At 30.8% G+C, this 18,977-nt stretch overlaps 2 protein-coding genes across 2 annotated transcripts in view; one reads left to right on the top strand and one right to left on the bottom strand.

The window, feature by feature from the left end:
- Positions 1–9,425, top strand: part of LOC129224042 (ensconsin-like) — a 91,210-nt gene extending 81,785 nt beyond the window's left edge. The window contains exons 10-15 of the mRNA XM_054858440.1: positions 211–797; positions 3,142–3,322; positions 3,414–3,527; positions 4,665–5,125; positions 6,099–6,343; positions 8,596–9,425. Of these exons, the coding sequence (XP_054714415.1) occupies positions 211–797; positions 3,142–3,322; positions 3,414–3,527; positions 4,665–5,125; positions 6,099–6,343; positions 8,596–8,609 (1,602 nt within the window). The 3' untranslated portion in view covers positions 8,610–9,425. The remainder of the gene's footprint in view (positions 1–210; positions 798–3,141; positions 3,323–3,413; positions 3,528–4,664; positions 5,126–6,098; positions 6,344–8,595) is intronic.
- A 102-nt stretch (positions 9,426–9,527) lies between these two features.
- The window catches only part of LOC129224039 (activating signal cointegrator 1 complex subunit 3-like), a 108,629-nt gene continuing 99,179 nt past the window's right edge, over positions 9,528–18,977 (bottom strand). Inside the window, exons 38-39 of the mRNA XM_054858436.1 lie at positions 17,723–17,952; positions 9,528–10,574 (exon numbers count right to left, since the gene is read on the bottom strand). Coding sequence (XP_054714411.1) covers positions 10,386–10,574; positions 17,723–17,952 — 419 coding nt within the window. The 3' untranslated portion in view covers positions 9,528–10,385. The remainder of the gene's footprint in view (positions 10,575–17,722; positions 17,953–18,977) is intronic.

Here is an 18,977-nt window from a genome sequence, read left to right as displayed (position 1 = left end):
CAACCAAAACAACTAATTATTACTGAAATACATTTTATGTATTTTAAAAAATATATAGTTCAGTAATAATTATTTTTATTCTAGCGTTATATATTTTTTGACTTATAAATGTAGGCTGATTTTTATTTTGGATTTATTTTTAATATTTACTTGAAAAACCATTTTTGGTAAATAGTAATGCAATTATGCCTCTTTATTCATGTTGTCTAGCCTGTGAAGCCTGGTTTTGAACCAACTAGTACTGTTAGTTCCAAAGTGAAACATCAGAATGAAAAACAGAGCTCAAAAGAAACGGAAACCAAACCCAACAACCTCGACATAGAGTCCAAATTAGATCCTGCATCGACTGAGGCCGTGAAAGGGTCACCCGTCACTGATTCCGAGATGTGCATCAGCTCGGACGATTCCAAGGTCAGCGCAGTCACGGAATCGGAAACAAACACCAGATCCGTCACGGAATCCGAACCTAAAGTTGAAGACCAACCACAGGTAGTCGTCCCCGATGTCATCAAAGAAATTAATGTGAGCAAAGAGCCAAAGGAAGCAGAAAAGAGTGAGAAGGAAGTTTTGAAAGTATCTCTGCCTGAGAAAATCAGCTCTGAAGTTGTGGTGAATGAATCGCCACAAAATGAGACTCTGGATACCGAGAGCAGTTCGCAGAACGATGCCTCCTCATCGAAACCAAGAATTACTTCTGAAGAAGAAGCCAGAGCAGCTTTGGCTGAGAAACGACGTTTAGCTAGGGAGCAAGCGGAAAGAGAAGCGGAACTGGAAAGGCAGAGGCAAGAGGAAATAAAGTAAGGCTGGAATATTTTTTTATTATTTTAGAGCAAAAAAAAAATGGAAATAAAGAAATGGGCTTTTGTGCAGAAAAGTAAAAGGAAATGTAGCGTTAAATCACACAAATTTGCTCAGAACTGTATACAGGTGTTTCAAGGAACTCCTTTTTCAATTCAGAAAAACATCCGATAAAATCGAATGATTTTCCATCCCAAAACTCACTTTTCTGCATTGAAAAGGGTTTTTTGGGAACTCCGAAACAAGTTTCGCAGTTCTCTGTAAGTTTGTGCTATCTAACGTTATATTTTCTTTGAAATTATACTTTTTTTGTCTTTTTCCCCCTTTTGCATTACATGCTCTGCATTTATTATTTTAAACTAAAGTACAACTTCGATACTTTTCATTTCTAGGTACGTCACCTGGTTTGGTGACTTTTTTACTTTCCATGTTGGCAAAAATAGCAAAATCAAGTTTACCTTGCCACTATGTTTGCTACTCTTTTTCTGAGTTTACATTTCAATTAAAATTTTCATGTTTACTAATGACTCGATATATTTGTTTGGCAGAATATTTAACATTTTAATGCTGTTTTAGTTGGCAAATCATTTTTAATCGAATTTTTCATGTTAAGTAGAATTTCGATTAACCAAGCCGATAGTAAAGCCCTTTTTTTTGTGAACAGGTATGCCCTGTGAAAAACAAGGGTTTTTCAGTTTGAAAATTGAAATATTTTCTGAAAATTTGTTTTTTTTTTTAAATGCATCTTTTAATATGTAACTTGGCATAGTAACAAAATTCAATTGAATTTTACGTCATTTTCCTATTTTAGTTTTTTTAACTGTAAAACATTACTTTTTATGTAGTCATTTTCATCTTTTAAAAATATATTCTATTGTATTTTTGATTATTAGGTTTTTAAAAATTTACGATCCAGACAAGTTTTTATCCCAAGTTTCTATTAACCAATATTTGCGACATCTGAAGCACTAGCGGTCCCAATTAGCTTGAATAATCGTAGTTCTACCATACTTAATTTTTTTATTTGGCCAATCATTTTGCTTTTTAATGACTGAATTTGTTTTGATGGATTTTTCTCATTTGAATGGAACTTTTAGACTGGTTTTGTTTTCAAGTTTATTTAAAAGCCAAAATAAAGTATGGAATTTCTAAACAAGTAGTTTTTATTCAACTTAGGTCCAACATTGTGACATAGGAAAAAAAAAAATAATTCCCAGTTTTTAAATGTGCTAAATCACCTACCTATAATGGAAAGTAAAAAATTTTACAACTTAGTCACTTGCAATTTTTTTTTTTTGCTATTAAATTGTTCGGTGAAAATTCTTAATGTTTTAACATTAGAATTACGGGAGGGGTCATTTTGACCCCCAAGCAAACCTTTTTTGCTAACTACTCCTCTGTATTTCCGTATAATGCTTAATCCTTTCTTGACTTTTCCTAAATGCTGCTGTTTAATAGTATAAAGTTTTCAAAAAGATTGTATATTTTTTATAACCCTAACTAGAGGGTGATACCTAAAAGTGTGGGCAGGTGTTTAGGGAACAAAATAAATGAAAATATATGTACTCATGCTGAAACACAGCACAAACTCAAAAATGACTAACTCTTAGAACATATCATTGCAAGAACTTGAAACATTCATAATGATTTTGTATGTAAAATGAAGCATTAGCTGCTAGTTTCTGAAATGCATCTGAAACAGCACCGGTTATTTCGAGAGAATTTTAAACCTTTTAAATTAGTTTATTATACATCCATGAAATCACAACACCTTTTAAATAAGCTGCATTTATTATAAACTATCGGCACCCGCACGGCTTTGTCCTTAGTAGAAAACCAAAAGGTCATTTGGTTTGCTTGTATATATTTACAAATAATGGATGATGAATTTCTCACCAATTGGCTATGTTCATTCACTCTTCCCATGTTACGGTTCCACAGCATGATAATTTCGTAATTTACTTATCCATCTTATGATAATTTTGCTGGGTAAAACGTTCTTAAAATTGAAATAGAACAAAATCTAATATTTGAAAAATCGCTTTAAGGTGCACACCCCCATGATACAAACTAACTTTGTTCTAAATTTGATGAAAATCGGCCGAACGGTCTAGGCACTATGCACGTCACAGTGATCTGGACAGAAATCCAGACAGACTTTCAGCTTTGTTATTAGTAGAGAAGATATTGCTATTTTAAACTATTTTTTACAAATGTATACCATTATGTAGGGAATTATGCAGATTTCTTCTCGGGTCGAAATGACCGCCGTAATTCTACTGTTAAAAGTCATGTACTTTCTCATAGAAATTTTTCAAACCTTTTTTGATTGTTTAAATCAAGGCGAAAAGAAGAAGAACAAAAGCGTCTGGAGGAGTTAGAACAGAAAAGAATGGAAGAGGAACAGATACGACTTGCCGAGTTGCATCGCAAATTGGAAGAAGAAAAACTTCGTAAAGCCATAGAAGAACAGCAACAGCGGGAGAGGGAGGAGCAGGAAAGGAGGGAAGAGGAAGCAAGACAAGTAGGAAATTTATGATGGTTTTTGTATTTGAAATTGAGAAATTGTGTTTGAATTAAAACCCTAATATACAAATAATGATTTTCTTCCTTAGAAATTAGAGAAAGAAGAGCAGGAGAGGAAGGCACGAGAAGAAGCTGAAAAGCAAAAAATTGAATTGGAGGAAAGGTTACGTAAAGAAGAGGAAGAGAGAGCGGAAAGAAAAAGGGTATATATTTTTTAATAAATAAAATTTCTTGTTACAATAAGGAACTAATTATTCAAATAAGCCAAGATTTAATTGCATAGTGCAATACTTCTCTATTGGAGTTATTTGTAAACAAATATATTTTGTTCTATAGATACAATAACAATGTAGTGCAGTACATTTACTCAGTGTAATTGCAGTAGTTGTTTTTAGGTTCAAAGAGCAGTTGGTTTGTTTCATTTATCAAATGCTACAATGCTATTTAATTGTTTAAATTTCTTTTTTTTTTTAGTTCATGTTAAAGCTTTTTTTATGGTACAATATCTTTGGAAACTTACATTTCTTTTACTTTTTTAAATTATAGATTCTATTGAAAAAAAATACTTGATTAAATGAAGTTTTACCCCATAGAATTAATTAAATGTTACTTTACATACATTCTCAGAAATGTAAAATAAAGGGTGTCCCAAAATTAACGCAAGATTTGAATTTACCGCCGTTTTTGCAGTACTTTGTTGACAACCCTGAAATATGAACAATTTGACAGCTGAAAGTTTAGGGTTTTTAAAAATGGAGCGTTATACGATACAATAACGCGTTTTCATTATTGAAATAGCATTTCAAAAATTCTGAAAATTAAGGCTGGTCAAGCACTTACTGTTATTGGCGCTCGAAATCGCAACACGGTAATGCACGGGTGGTTGTGGGCTTGTTGACATAGACCTTTGGCTTCAAATAACCCCATAAGAAGAAATCTAATGCTGTTAAATCACACCATCTAGGGTGCCAATTCTGATCATCGAAATGAGAGAGTACGCGACCAGGAAATGCCTCATGCAGTAATTGAAATGTTTCACTCTCTCTCTAGCTGTATGGTACAATAACACCCCATTTTTACTAACCCTAAACTCTCAACTGTCAAATTGTTCTTTTTTAATGGCTGCCAACAATTTATGGAAAAAATGGTGGCAAATTCAAAGCTTGCGTTAATTTTGGGACACCCTTTATTATGTAACTTACATTACTAACAATTTATTATTATAACATTGAATCTTGATATTTGACGTTATTTAACTTGAACTCGTTTTTTTAATTGACTGTCAAAACATGTTGTAGAAACATGATCTGATTGGTGTACTAAAATTTATTTTTTCTTAGCGCGTGGAGCAAATCATGGCTCGCACAAGAGGCAAAGGATCTGCTCAATCTCCAAGTAGTCCTCAAGTGGAGAACAACACAATGAAAGTGAACAGTGAATCTCTCATAGAGAATGTGAAAAACAGTGTTTCTACAAATTCTCTGTCAAATGGTGGTTCACACTCAAAAGTAGAACAAAATGTGCTCTTCTCGAGTGCCACGGGAGTCATTTCGGAGAATTCGAGTTCTGTGGTTGATGAGAAGAAAATTTTAAACAATCATCTTCCAGATTTACTTAATTCTGAAATCATTGCCAATCACTCAAACCAGAAAAATGGACTGCACTCCGAAAGTGATAAATTATTTTCCTCAAATTCTGTGTCAAATTTTGCTTCAAATAGAACTCTGAGTGCCAATGATGCAGCATTTTCTAATCAGACTAATGGTTATAGCAGCCATGAAGATATGAGTTGTACTACTAGGTACGTAGATTGTGGTTTACCATTACAATCGCAGTGATCTAGGTTAGATAAAAATATGAATTATGTAATGTGTTCAATATATATGATTTATCGAACTTGATTTTGTAATCTGTAAAAGCAACAAGACATATTTTATATTTCTTTTTTCTTGCTACTGTATTTGATTCATTATTTTCTAAATTATCTTTTTAAAAAAATGCTGATTATTATTTGCTCAAAATCGACAAGTTTTATTGGGAAAGGAAAGTAACATTTGGAGTCAAATGTAAAAATTGGTTTCTGCAAAACAATTCCAAACTTCGGATTGAGAAAAAAAGAACCAAGTAGTGGTTTCAGCAATTTTTAGTTTGTAATTTTCTTTTTTTTTTTTCTGATTTCCGATGTTATCTAATATATATATATATATATATATATATATATATATATATATATATATATATATATATATATATATATATATATATATATATATATATATATATATATATATATATATATATATAAATTTAAAATTATACATAAAAAAATTTACCTTTTTTTTGGCAACTCATTGTTTTTTGAGTGGCAACTTTTAAAATTATATATCCTTCAACCTCTAATGCCTGTAACAATATAAATGCTTTGCAACATTTTGAAATTATCTTTTAAAAATAGTTTAAAATAAATGAAAGACAGAATGAAAAATAACAATATATTGGTCTCTGAAAATGTTTAATAAAGATCCTTGAAAATGTTTTCGTTAAAAACTTGAAATATTTCCAAATATCTTTTTTATTTTTTAGAAATAAATATTCCATCTACCTATATGATAAATCTTAAATTAAAATATTTTTGAGAAACCTCTATTAAAAGTTAACTTCCAAGATAGAAGCTCTGAAAGGATTTTTATACCTGTTTTAAACTTATGTTTAATGAAAATATTTATATTATTCATTTGTTTTTGTTTTGACTGTAGCAATACTTTGTTTTTCAGTCCTGAGGATATATCAAGTTCTGGATTATTAATCAGCATAGAGAATAGTCAACAAAGTTCAAAAATCCAGTCTGAATCTTCGGAGTTCAGTAAGCTTGTGGATTTGGAATCTTCTTTGAATAACATTAACAATGACAATTACTTGATCAATGTAGATAATGTTAATTCTAATCTTCTAACCTCTGAAAGCTCATATTTGACATTTGATGAAACCCTACAGAAGAAACAAGACTCGTCTATTACTGGTGAGTAGAATGTATATTTATGCAACATGTCTCCCCCCTCCCCCGAAAAAAAAACTGCTATTTTTTTAGCAAGTTTATATTTTTAAATTCTTGCATTATCAGTTCTTCAGATTTTGTTGATAACACTGTATAACAAATTTGAACTTTTTATGTCCGTTGAATGAAACACATAGATAAATTGTAAACAAAACATGCTCATACATACCTGCCAAAAAAGAGGTAGGGGGATGGTAAAATGTGGATTTTGGGGGAAAATGGTGCATGGTAATGTTGTGCAGTGTAATCAGCATATTTTGCAAAAGGTTTTTTTTTTTTTCTTTTTACAGCATCTGTTCAGTAATAACACTATAAACTATTTCTAAGCTCTGCCTCACTTATTATGCATTCTGACAATCTGTTAAAATTCAAAACTTTTTCCAAGGTAAACTTATTTTTCCATAATTTAGTGTCTAAACGTAGATCAAGCTCACTATGGTATAGATATTAACTGAAAATCCTTTTGACAGAATTTAGATGTTTATGATGTTGTTCTGTGCATGATCAATTAATGGTTCTAACATCATCTGAATTAAAGTCCCTCCCCCCCTATAGAACTTAGCACTGAAGCTTTACTTGATAAGTCTTACTTCAGATTTAAATTTTATTTCTAGTTATATCTGGTGAAAAAATGAAAGCTTTTTTTATAGAAATTTTAATCTCAATATTATTGTATAAAAATCATTTCACAAGAACTAAATTCTCATATTGAACTTTAAAATGGAATGCTGAGAGAAATCATTCAAAATAATCAAATTTTGCTGCTGTGATGATGAGAACATGGGTTATTGAAAATAATTTTAGTGAAATGGAAGAGAAAAAAAAGCTTAAGTGTTTTTATGATGTAGTTTTTTTTTTTTTTTTTTTAAACACTTAGTACATTTAGTGCACTGGTTCAACTAGTAAAACCTAATTAAAGCTGGCTATGCAATCTAAATTGACTTTTCCCTGGTGTAACAAGATCTGTCAGCCATGACACAAACCTCATCATAAAGTCAGTTCCACAAAATATTTTTTTCAACTACAACACTATCTAGCACAAAGCGTATGCAATACAAAAGTAATCATTCAGCAAAAATCTTTGGGCTCGAAATGGGCGGCTGACATCAGCTTTTTGACCTCTAGGAATGGAAATTTCTAGCGACTATGAAGAATTGGATGACAGTAACTAGAGCTTGGAGATTTTCTTGATGATGGGATGCAATTCATTGGCTTCAAAATATTCTGCCTCATGAATAATTGGCAGATACTAATATACAACTAAAGGCGTGGTGCAGCATTCTTACAGCCTTATTGCCTGTTTAAATCAACCTGTAGCCTTTTCGAACAACTTGTAAGACTGTTACATTACATTAAATTTTTCTGAAAATACTATACTTCATATATTGTCTTCCGAGTACCAAAAGTAGGTAACTGCTGATTTTTGAAACAAATGTTCTATTTTTGTTGAAAATTTTTGTTCCAAAGAAGACATATATACTTCTAATTAAATGAAATTTATAAATGGCATTTTTATAATAATTTAAATCAAGTAATCATGTTCCCCTAAAACCATGGACAAAACAGTGATTTGTCGCATTTTCTCGAAGTAGTACGAATAAACTGAACTGTAGTTACCTATTTGTAGCATTCACCCCACAATACACAGTCAAACCTCGTTAACACAAAATTCACGGGACTAATGATAATTATTTCATGTTAACCAGATTTCATCTTCTTTACTAATAATAAAGCTGAAAGCCTGTCTGGATCACTCTCTGTCTGGATGTTTGAATCTCTGTGACACACATAGCACCTAGACTGGTCGCTCGATTTTCATGAAATTTATTACAAAATAAGTTTGTAGCATGGGGGGGGGGGGGGGGGAGTGCACCTTGAAGCAATTTTTCAAAAATTTGATTTTGTTCTTTTTCTATTCCAATTTTTAGAATATTTAACTTAGCAAATTCTCACAACTTGGACAAGTAAATTACCATAATGTGGACGAGCATACTAACATAGCAAATTGGCGAGAAACTCATCATCCATTATTTGTAAATATACTGGCGAACAAAATGACCTTTTAATTTTCTACTATGGGCAAAGCCGTGTGGGTACACAGGTATTTCATGAAAAAGCAATATTTCACGTTAAGCGATTTTGTGTTAACGAGGTTCGATTATTTAAATTTTTAACTTAAGAAACCATGCATATTAAATAATTTCTTTGCTTTTTAGATCTTCTATCTTAGCTTCTAACTTGATTATGTGAAAACAGAGCAGCTGAACGTTCACCTGACACTATCTTCTATTGGATGCTGCAGTTATAATTGTATAGATCAACTTTTCCTCTCAATTCTATCTTATTTCTCGTACACTTCACGGCAAGTGCTGACTACGAAGCTCATAAGCATCCTCTACTGTGGTTGGGGCGTCTGCTAAAACAGTATTTAAAAAGTAACAAGAGTGAGGATGTATATGTAAAATGTAAACTGCGTGAAAGGACTAATAGTTGTTGTGTAAATAAGAATGTTTTTATTTATGCTTAATATAAGGAAGAAAAAAAGTTCGTGTATAATTTTATGTTAACTTGTATCTCTAATTTATACTAACAGGAGGAAAAAAATTTGGAAAATATATTTATTATTAATTTTTTTTCCTGTTATTTTTTTTTATTCGTTAAAAGTTAAATGCTCATTCTTATATTTTCTTTAAAAAACTCAAAATTAGAGCATACGCTTATTTAAAATAGCTTGCGAGAAAAGAAATAAAATGAAACATACTTCCATTTTCAAGAAATTAAGTTTGATATTATAAGTTAACTTAATAAAAGTAGGTTAATAAGTTGAGTTCATATAAAATATTATTGGCAAAGAACAAATTTTTATAAGAAGGGCAACAGTTGGTTTTTATGAGAAGTGCTGTTCAATTTTACTAAGTTTTAATTTCGTTTATTGAATGTAATATTTTGATCTCTGCTATTAGTTATATATTTCCATCATTCACTGTTGACATGGTTGAGAGTGTATTACAAACTATGTATAAAATAAATAGTTTTAATTTCAAAAGTTTTGTTGGTCTTGTTTTTCCAAATATATTAACAATAATTGAAAAATCATGCACTTGAATTTATTTCAATAGAAATAAATTAAATTAAAGCTAAAGATTAAAAAAAAAAGCTTAGTCAGTTACTCATTCCAGCAACATTAAAATTAAAAAAAGATGGACAAGTTAAGATAGTTTAAATCGAACTACATTGTAAGAAAAATAATTGTTTTAATGGCTTTTTTGTGTGTATTCCCTGAAAACAGTTGAATTATGTTAGCATGACCATAACTGGTCGAATTCATTTCAAAAAATATATATAAATCGTAATTAAAAATTAATGGAAATATCACAGCTACACAAGTGCAATTTCTAAGTTCTAACACCATTAGAATTAGTTTTTCATGAACTATAACTGCAACATTTAGATCTAAATTTAAAACAAACTCTTAAGCAAGCCTATAACTAGTCATTTACCCTATATATCTGTATATTTTGTTTTGTTAATTGAATATTTGTAACAAGAAAAATATTTACTTATTAGCAATTATAATGTGATGTGGCTGAAAGTTCACTCCCACTACATGAATCTTAAAGTACATCCGTGGGTTTAAAAAAAAATTCCAAATATTTCTAATAAGTGGTAAATACAATGTACTTTATGAAATTCATTAAAGAAAAAAAAATAATTACTGCAATTTTATTAGCAAGTAATTCATCTCATTTTAACAAATGCTCTACAAAATTTTCTGTTTAAAAAAGTCTCAGTGATTTATTCACAGCTTAATGGTGATATGCACCATTACAGTTTATTAAAAAAATATCCCTTTTTTTTCCACAAAAAAGAAAAAAAAAAGTTTCTGCATTGCAACTTAATAAATATCTGAATATAATATTAGACAGTTTCTCTCCATCATTAGTTTTAAAAATAAATATACAATTTTACAGTCCTAATTTACAAATAGAAACTTTTTGGTTGAAACTTAAGTTTCTTCCTCTTCTGAACTTGTGTCAGAGTCGGACAGGATTTCAGTATTAATCTGTGCTTTCAAACTTGCTTCCACAACATTCAAGCAGATATCGTATTCCTGATCTAATCCCAAATAACTGTCGCTCATGAGATATAGTTTATAGCACAATTTTCCCAATTTTTCAGGTGTGTAAAACATGAGCTGCAAGAGAAGAAATACATATGTTTAATAAAGTATAGCATATAAAAATACAAAATTTTGGAAGTTCGTTATTCAGCTTCTTTATACCACTTTTATGATAGCTATTATCAACTGACAATTGTAGATAAAGCCTAGCATTATAGAGAGTTCAGTTTGTATCAAAAATTCTATTAATAAAAAAGATTTGAATTATAATTGTATGATGTATTAAGCAACATTAAAGATAAGTGGGAGGGGGTATGCATTTATTTCAAACAAGCATACTGTCCCATTTTACATTTGTAAATATCTGCTGTACATGGAAACGTAAGCATTGTTTGGCGTCAATTGTAAACCATCAAAACATATGGGTACACTCCTTGAACATATATTAATTTGCGAAATACACTGCCAGCTCAGTCATTTCCAGCCGAGGACTGCAGTTTCGTGCTTGTTAGCACTCATCAGCCTGGCATAGGAAAGTGACTGAGCTGGAGATGGAAAACCTCTTAAGGAAGCCAAGAGTGCCAAACAAACTGGTAGCTAATGTAGAATTAGCACAGACCAGTCGAGTGACCGAAGCATTAGTTCAGTTCAACTCGAAGATTGAAGGCAAAGCATGGTATATTCAATAACTTACCGGCCCATTAGCGAGGGCTAAAGCAGAAATACATGAAATACACTTCCTCGGTTGGAAATGACTGAGGTGGCAGTGTATTTCATGTATTTCTGCTTTAGCCCTGGCTAATGGACGGTAAGTTGTTGAATATATATTAATTTGGTTTAGGATACTAAAATGATTTAGATGGCCACAGTGTTCATACTATAATAATTGAGCTCAGCAGAGTTATTTAGTTTGTCCTTCTGGAATAACAGAACTTCATGTTACCTATTAACCAGAGAATAAGTTTTTATTTAACAATAGGCACCTTCACAAAAAAGATAAAGCAATAAAATGGCTTAAAGCCAGGATTATAGGGATCTTGGATATCTTTTTACATTGCAACCTCCAGTTGAGCAATACCACCTCTGAACTATTCCGCTTTCTGCCTGAGAAGGAGTAAGTCAAAAAGTCTACCTGCAATGACCCACTTTTTTCCCTGCATGGGGATTTTTATTAGAATCATTTGTAAATTCAATTAGGTGGGCCATTTGATTATGCAGAGAAATGTCTTTGCCTTACCAAACTACATTTTTTCTACATTGCTTTTTGAAACATTCCATAATAAGGGACTGCTTGTGCAAAGTTTTTTGGGAACATTTTTGTATACCCTTTTCCTAACCTTGAAGAAAATTATACAGTCGAACTCGTTTATAAAGAGCCCTGATTAAACGAGAACCCGGATTTAATGAGGATGTCAGAAACATTTGGTTGGTACAATGTTAAATCTATGGTAGCAAAACTCGCTTTTAAGGAGTAGGCCCCGCCCTAAGTGAGCAATATTTTTGTGATTCATAAATTTTCTATTGACTTCCTGTCCTGCTTATCCTTTTTTTGGAAAAATTCTTTTCACATTTCAAAGTCAACCTAAAATTATAGATGAGTCATAAATTCTGAAAACAAGTGATAACAGCCCATTTTTCAAAATTTGTTGCAGATTTTGAAACTTTTAGATGCTGTAACTAAAAAAAAAAACGAAAGAAAGCGACGATGATGACGAATGTTAAGAATCTGAACCACTCTCGATAAACTTGATGGCTTTTGATGTGCAAAGAAACTTATAACTTTTTTTGAAGCCAAAGTTGCAAATGACTATGTTTTCTGGACATCAGCGTTCCTCGAAAGCAATTAACGCAAGAAAGAAACAATAAGACACCTAAAAATGAATTAACTTATTTGGTACTATACAGAAATAAAAAGCAAACAAAGTAAATATGTGTGACTTTTCATGATTTTTTTCTCAAACCCGTTTTTACGAGCACTCGGTTATAAAAAGAGCACATTTCGCGGTCCCTTCGTGCTCATTATAAACAAGTTTGACTGTATCTCGTGCTTAGATTTTCAAATTGACTATTAATCAAAGGGCTTCATTTTCACTGTTGTGTTTTCTGGGAGAAATATCACCTTTGCATACATATAATAATTCATTGTTAACATTTCAAATTAAGTAATGCAAAGGTATAAATAACTTTTACATTTAAAATAAGGGTCATTCATTCCATGTCAGTTCAACCACACCCCAACACCCACCATCTCAGATTTCAATGAAACTTTGTATACTTCTTTTCATAGTCCTAAGTAACCCCTCCTAAAGTATTTCTTCTCTATTAAAAATAGTTTTTATTTTTTGACCCTTCAAAGTTTTGCGATTTTGCGTTAGTTGTCATTTAGTTCTCTGAGAATGAACAGCAGCTGTTTGCAAAAAAAATTATTTCTCAATAACTAAAGATAAAAAAATTTTGAAAATTTTTATATTATATATTAAGATTTCAAGTATTTCAGAAAAAAAATGTCAAAATTCTAAATTGTATTCAGCAATTTAAAAAAATTAACAAACTGAAAAATTAAAAATTTTTTCAACAAAAAAATGATAGTCAAAATTTTAAAATTTTGGCATGAGGGTCGAAATTAAAATCATTTATATATTTTTTTTAATGATCATTAACATGTGTGCTAACATATAAAATGAAAATCTTTAGGGGACTTTGAGGGATTCTGCCCCCCCCCCCCTGCCCTGCCCCATTTTTGATTAATGAAAAAAAGTTGATCGCAATATTACAAACTAAGTTAATAATCGCATTAAAGAAAATTTAAATATTGAAAGACATTGGTGTTTGAACTTAAATGTAAACATTTAAATACTCAAGGTTTTTTTGAATTGAAAATAATTAATTAAATTAATTAATAATAAACAATAAAAATAAGATAATATCGCGAAATTCGAAATTTTCCTACAACAGTTTATGCATACTAAAAATTATTGTTAAACTTAGGGCAACATAGAAATCAAAACTTTTCATCTAATTCTGATTTATGATTAGGCAATTTATCCAAAGTATTAAAAATCCTATAAATACCAGCTCAGAGTTTTTAACTTGTTTCATTAATCTAATGCAATATCAAACTGAAACTTGGATTTGTTTATCTCTGGTCTAGTGGAATAACCCAGAAAAGTTTTGGTTTAACATAGCAATTTATTGGGTATGAGTTTTAAAATGGTTACCATTGGCCAAAATGTTTACAATTAAGGCTTTGCAACAATCTCATTTGACCCTAAAAGTGTGTTTTGGCATCTTGAGGGTTTCTATGATCATAAATGGATCCTAATAACCGGCATTTGTACAAATGACAGGTATTTTTATTTTACAGTTCACTAGTAATTTTTTAGATGTTTTGTTTTCTTTTTAATATATTTGCCTGTCACCTCTCTAATTTTATGGTTGCTTTACTAGCTCCCATAAAGGAACAGCTGGTATTAGATGACAGCTGATCAGCAAACTGTATGGTTTACATTTATAGTTAGTTGCTTATATTATGACTGTGAGATTGTTAACTACTTTTTATTTAAAAGACCCTTTCTTTTTCTTGATACCTCTTTCAACTGCTGCATTAGTTTTATCAAGGTCAGTATGCTCTTTTAAGCCGCTTTTTATTTTCTACAAATGATTTGTAAACATTATATATATATTCCAGTTTAAATACAGTGAAACTTCAGTAACTGGACACTGATAATCCAGGTAACTCAACAATTTTTTTTCTTAGGGTTATGCCCAATGCTAAGTTCAATGGCCGAAAACCTTTCTAACTTGACACACATTTTGCTAGAACCCCTATAGGTCAACATCCAATTGCTATTCTAATTCAATTCATTCTTTCATATTAACCTTTTCGCAAAATTTTAGAAAAGCTTTTTTAGAGAATTCTATCTCTTATCCAGGGGAGTCAGCAACCACACTCTGTGCTGTTAGTGCAATTCTGATAGAGTAGGATAAAATGTACCACATGGGAGGTGTGTAGAGAAAGAAGGCACCATTACTTGTTTTCTAAACAAGTGTGAGCAGGACTTGTTATCTTTAGCAGACTTGACTAACAAGAAGCTTTTATCTCCTTTCAACAATTATATATTTATTCCTCACAAGATATTCAAATCTATTATTGATTTTATTATGTTTTTTCAAAGAAAGAAAACAGAAAGAATAGAAAATTCATTTACTGGAATTAATTTTCATAATGTGAATATTAAGCATTAATAAGTTTAAGTGATACAGACAGAAAATACTTAGGAATTAAAACTTTAGAACCCCAGTAAGTTGAGGAAAAGTTGTGAGTTATGTCATTAAGCTGGGGGGGGGGGGGATCTGGACAAAAAAAAATTTCCATGCAAATAATGTTTTCCAATTGTCATAAAAAAAATATCAAAATCCATTGAATATGAGAGGTGCATAAATAATTTATTTCTTCATTTGCTATGAGGGGAGGGGGAAAGATAATTTACTTTATTTAGAACATATTATTACTAAACAATCAGGTCATTGATTTTTAAGGGGTGTTAAATGTAATTTCAAGAAGTTAAAAGGATGAATTTGTTGTTGTACAGCAGTAAAACTATAATGGAAAAACAGTTCCACGATAGCAATTTTTCCCAAACGTAAGGGGGGGGGGGGCCTGAAAGTACTAGAAACTGCATGATTATGAATTGGTGTTAAGACTTTATTTTTGTTTCAAGTTGTCTGTACTAAAATGCAGTAATCCACATGCAGATATTGTTGTCTGCAACTTTTGAATTTCATGATATCTTATTTTCAGAATGTCTATATTTTAAACAATTTTTAACTATTTCAAATAAAAAAAAAAGCTTGAATATTAAATTAATATGTTTGAGTTCAATATTTAACACACTTAATATTTAAATTTTTTAAATAATTGCTGGGAACTCTTGTTTCAAAGACATGGAAGAGCTTTTCTCTATGTTGCTTTCGTTGTTTCTAGGGGGGAGGGGACAGAATCCCTAAAAGACCCATAACTTTTTTCATAGGAAAATTTAAGGCACATTGATCACTTTTTCTTTGAATCATGATTTTTAAAACTGACCCTGATGTTAAAAATTTAATATTTCGACAATGGTTTTTTTTGACCAAAAAAAAAAAAAAAAAAAAAAGTTTTAACTTTCTGATTTTTTAAAAATGTTTAGTATAAATTAAGATTATTATAATATTTTTTATAAAAATATTCAAAGTCTTACCATTTTTTATGAAAACTTTCAAGAAGGTAATATCATTAGTTGCAGAGAAACATTTTTTCCCATTAACAAAAGCTCAGTTAAATGTCTTTTAAAATGACAAAAAAAAAAAAAAAAAAAAAAAAAAAAGCAAAATTGAAAAATTTCAGAAGTCTACAAATTTAAAATACATTGAGATTGAAACAAAAGAAACTAAGGGGTTGCTTTTAACCACAAAATAAGGAAGTATACTAAGTTTCATCAAAATCCGAGATGGTAGGTGTTAAAATCCCATTTTTGCGGTTGATTTGACATATTTTAAACTATTTCAAATAAAATAGAAAATTAAATTTTTTTTTTAAATATCTGAGTTCTATATTCAACACACTGTATGTTTCAATTTTTATCATAACTGTTGACAATTCTGTTTTTAAGAATATGGAAGAGATTGTATGATGTTTTACGCTTTTTTTCCAGAATGTGAAGAGGGGGGGGGGGGCAGAATCCCTTAAAGTCCCCTAATGTTTTTCATTGAATAAGTTAGAGCACATATTCATGATCATTTTTTTAAAAAATCATGATTTTAAAGCTGGCCCTCTTGTTGAAATTCAGATTTTTGCTAACACCTTTAAAAAAAAAAAAATCAAAATTTTCAATTTTCTAATTTTTAAAAAAAAATTTGTGCAAACTAAGATTTTAAAGATATTTTTTATCAACACGTTCAAAGTCTTTCTATTTTGTGTAAAAATTTTCAAAAAGATTATAGCATTAGCTACCAAGAAATAATTTTTTTTCATAAACAACATCATCTCAGTTTGAGTGTCTCGAAAATGACATAAAATGTAAAATCGCCAAATTTCAAAAGGCTATAAAATCAAAACGCATTGATACTGAAAGAAAAAAAATTAGAGGGTTGTTTGTAACCATAAAGGGATGAAGTATACCAAGTTTGATCAAATTCTGAGACGGTGGGTGTTAAAATCCCATTTTTGTGACCCATTGATTGATTTGACGTGGAATGACCCATAAAGAAAATTGAAACATTAATACAAATCAATTCGTAACAGCTTTTAAGCTTCCTGGGGAAACTACTAAAAGCCGAAAGTAATTTATTCAATAATTAATATGAATCAATTAGAGAAATTTGAAAAAATTTCAAAGTTGATAACACGCAATGCACAAAAAAAAAAAAAAAAAAAAAAAAAAAAAAAAAAAAAAAAAATAAAAAAATAAATAAATAAATAAATAAATAAAAAAAAAAAGCAGGAAAAGTTGAGGAGTAATTTGAGGGTACCTTTGAGTTATGCATTAGTAAAATTTTTACAACACATTTTTTTTCCTCCCATTCTTTTTACAACATCTGTTTTTCAAAAATAATATGCAAATAGCGAGGAGAGCTAAGGGAAGAGTGAGTTCAGAAAAATGTTTGATACTCCCAAGAAGAAAAATATGTTTGTTATTTGATGTCTTTCACATGGGGTTCCTTAAAATATTATGCTATAGAAACCAGCTCATAGTTGAAAATTTTCTGGGGGAAGGGGGGGGGGTTGCAAAGGGTATATACACAATGCAATTTATATTTAAAAAAAACACCAGCCCTCTTATATGAACATACATTAATTTCCGAAAGACGGGGGGGGGGGGGGGGGGGGGGGGGGGGACAACTGCCTCTTCCTGGAGCCCCCTAAATGGCAGGCCTGTAGAGAAGGGTCAAAAGAAAAGCCTACAAACCAAACAGCTCACAACACAGCCGTAGGCAGGTAAATGGCAGTATCTGCAGAAATGAGTTTTCAAGTTATTTGAAGAAATGTGTGTTGGATTCAATACCAACAACAGGGAAATGTTGGTATGAGAGGTTTTTTCGTACCTTTTTTTCAGCGGAAACCAAATAAGCAAGCTTGCACAATAAAGCTAACATACAGTAGATGACAAAAATGCAAGATGGAAAATTAGTGTTTACTACCCTTTACCTGCCCATGGCAGAACATGATCAAACTTAATTTTGCTCACCTGATGTGAAGCTTTTTTAGAAATGAATGGCAACCTCTTCATTGCTATTAGTTCCTTTGTTTCTGCACTGCCTAGAACAAGAAACCAGCCCTCTTCCTTCTGTTTGGGAAACTTGGGAGCAATCGCTTTCCTGTCGCTTCTTGCACGACTCAATCGTCTCAGGTCGACACTTAGAACATACTCTTGATCGGCATGAACTTTCAACCAATGACCTTCTGGTTTTGGGCCACCTAAATGTGAAAACTTATTATGTAATGTTTAACTGTTTATGAAGGAATACAATTAGAAAATAAAATAATATTTTATTCATAAAAGCTTTCCAGTTTTTCAAGCTTCTTATGTTCCACCAGAGAAGGTTCTGGAGTAGGCGAGCTGTACAACCACCACTATAGTGGCAGATTTTGGTGTCATATTTTTCAAATGTCAAAAAAAAAAGAAGTTATTGTTTTAATGCCACTCTTCCTGTATTGCTTATAGATCAATCATATTCATTCAACTTCAGTCTGCATCTCACAAACATAAATATTAACAAGAAGTTCACTTTCTCGTATACCGATATCCACTTTCTAGTATCTGTTCAATATTCTCAAAATTAACTAAAATCCCTAATTGTTTTCAAACATAACTTTTAAAAATTTTGACCTGATTTCTAGAAATAAAATATGCCTCACTCATCTAAAGAAATAGATGCATAAAAAATAAATAAACGAACAAATAAAGTAGCAGCAGCTGTTGAACAAAGCAGCTATTAAATTTTTTCTTTAAAAAACAATTATTTAATCACTTTCAAAAAGAAAAAAAGAATTAAAATTACTAAGCGCATTAAAACAAATACATCATATCAAAAATAAATAAATCGTTGGTTTTTCCCCTGTTGCCAAAAAATAATTTACAAAATGAATAAATGTATATTCAATAAATAAAAACAGTAAAATGTCGACTTAAAGAAATAATTTTCACTGTCAAAAAACCGTGCATATTGTTATGTAGAAACATAAAGGACTCTGAATTTCTCCGCCAAAAACTGAAGACATAAATTAAAACTTTAAAGTGAAAAAAAATCATTTCAACAATAAATATTTCAAAGTAAAAACCATAACTGCGCAGTTGGAGTCGGCCTCATTTTGGGGAAAAAGAGTCAGATTCCGGAGTTGTAGGTTTTTAATTCAAAGACTCGGAAACGTTCATTTTCCCTTACAGTCCACGACTCTCAATATTTGCGGAATCGGAGTAGGAGTCAAAAACTTAAAATTTC

This window comes from Uloborus diversus, chromosome 6, assembly GCF_026930045.1.
Source record: "Uloborus diversus isolate 005 chromosome 6, Udiv.v.3.1, whole genome shotgun sequence".
NCBI classification, from domain to species: Eukaryota; Metazoa; Arthropoda; class Arachnida; order Araneae; family Uloboridae; genus Uloborus; species Uloborus diversus.
The sequence above is the reverse complement of the archived record's forward strand: the minus strand, read 5'-3'. Positions and strand labels throughout refer to the sequence as shown.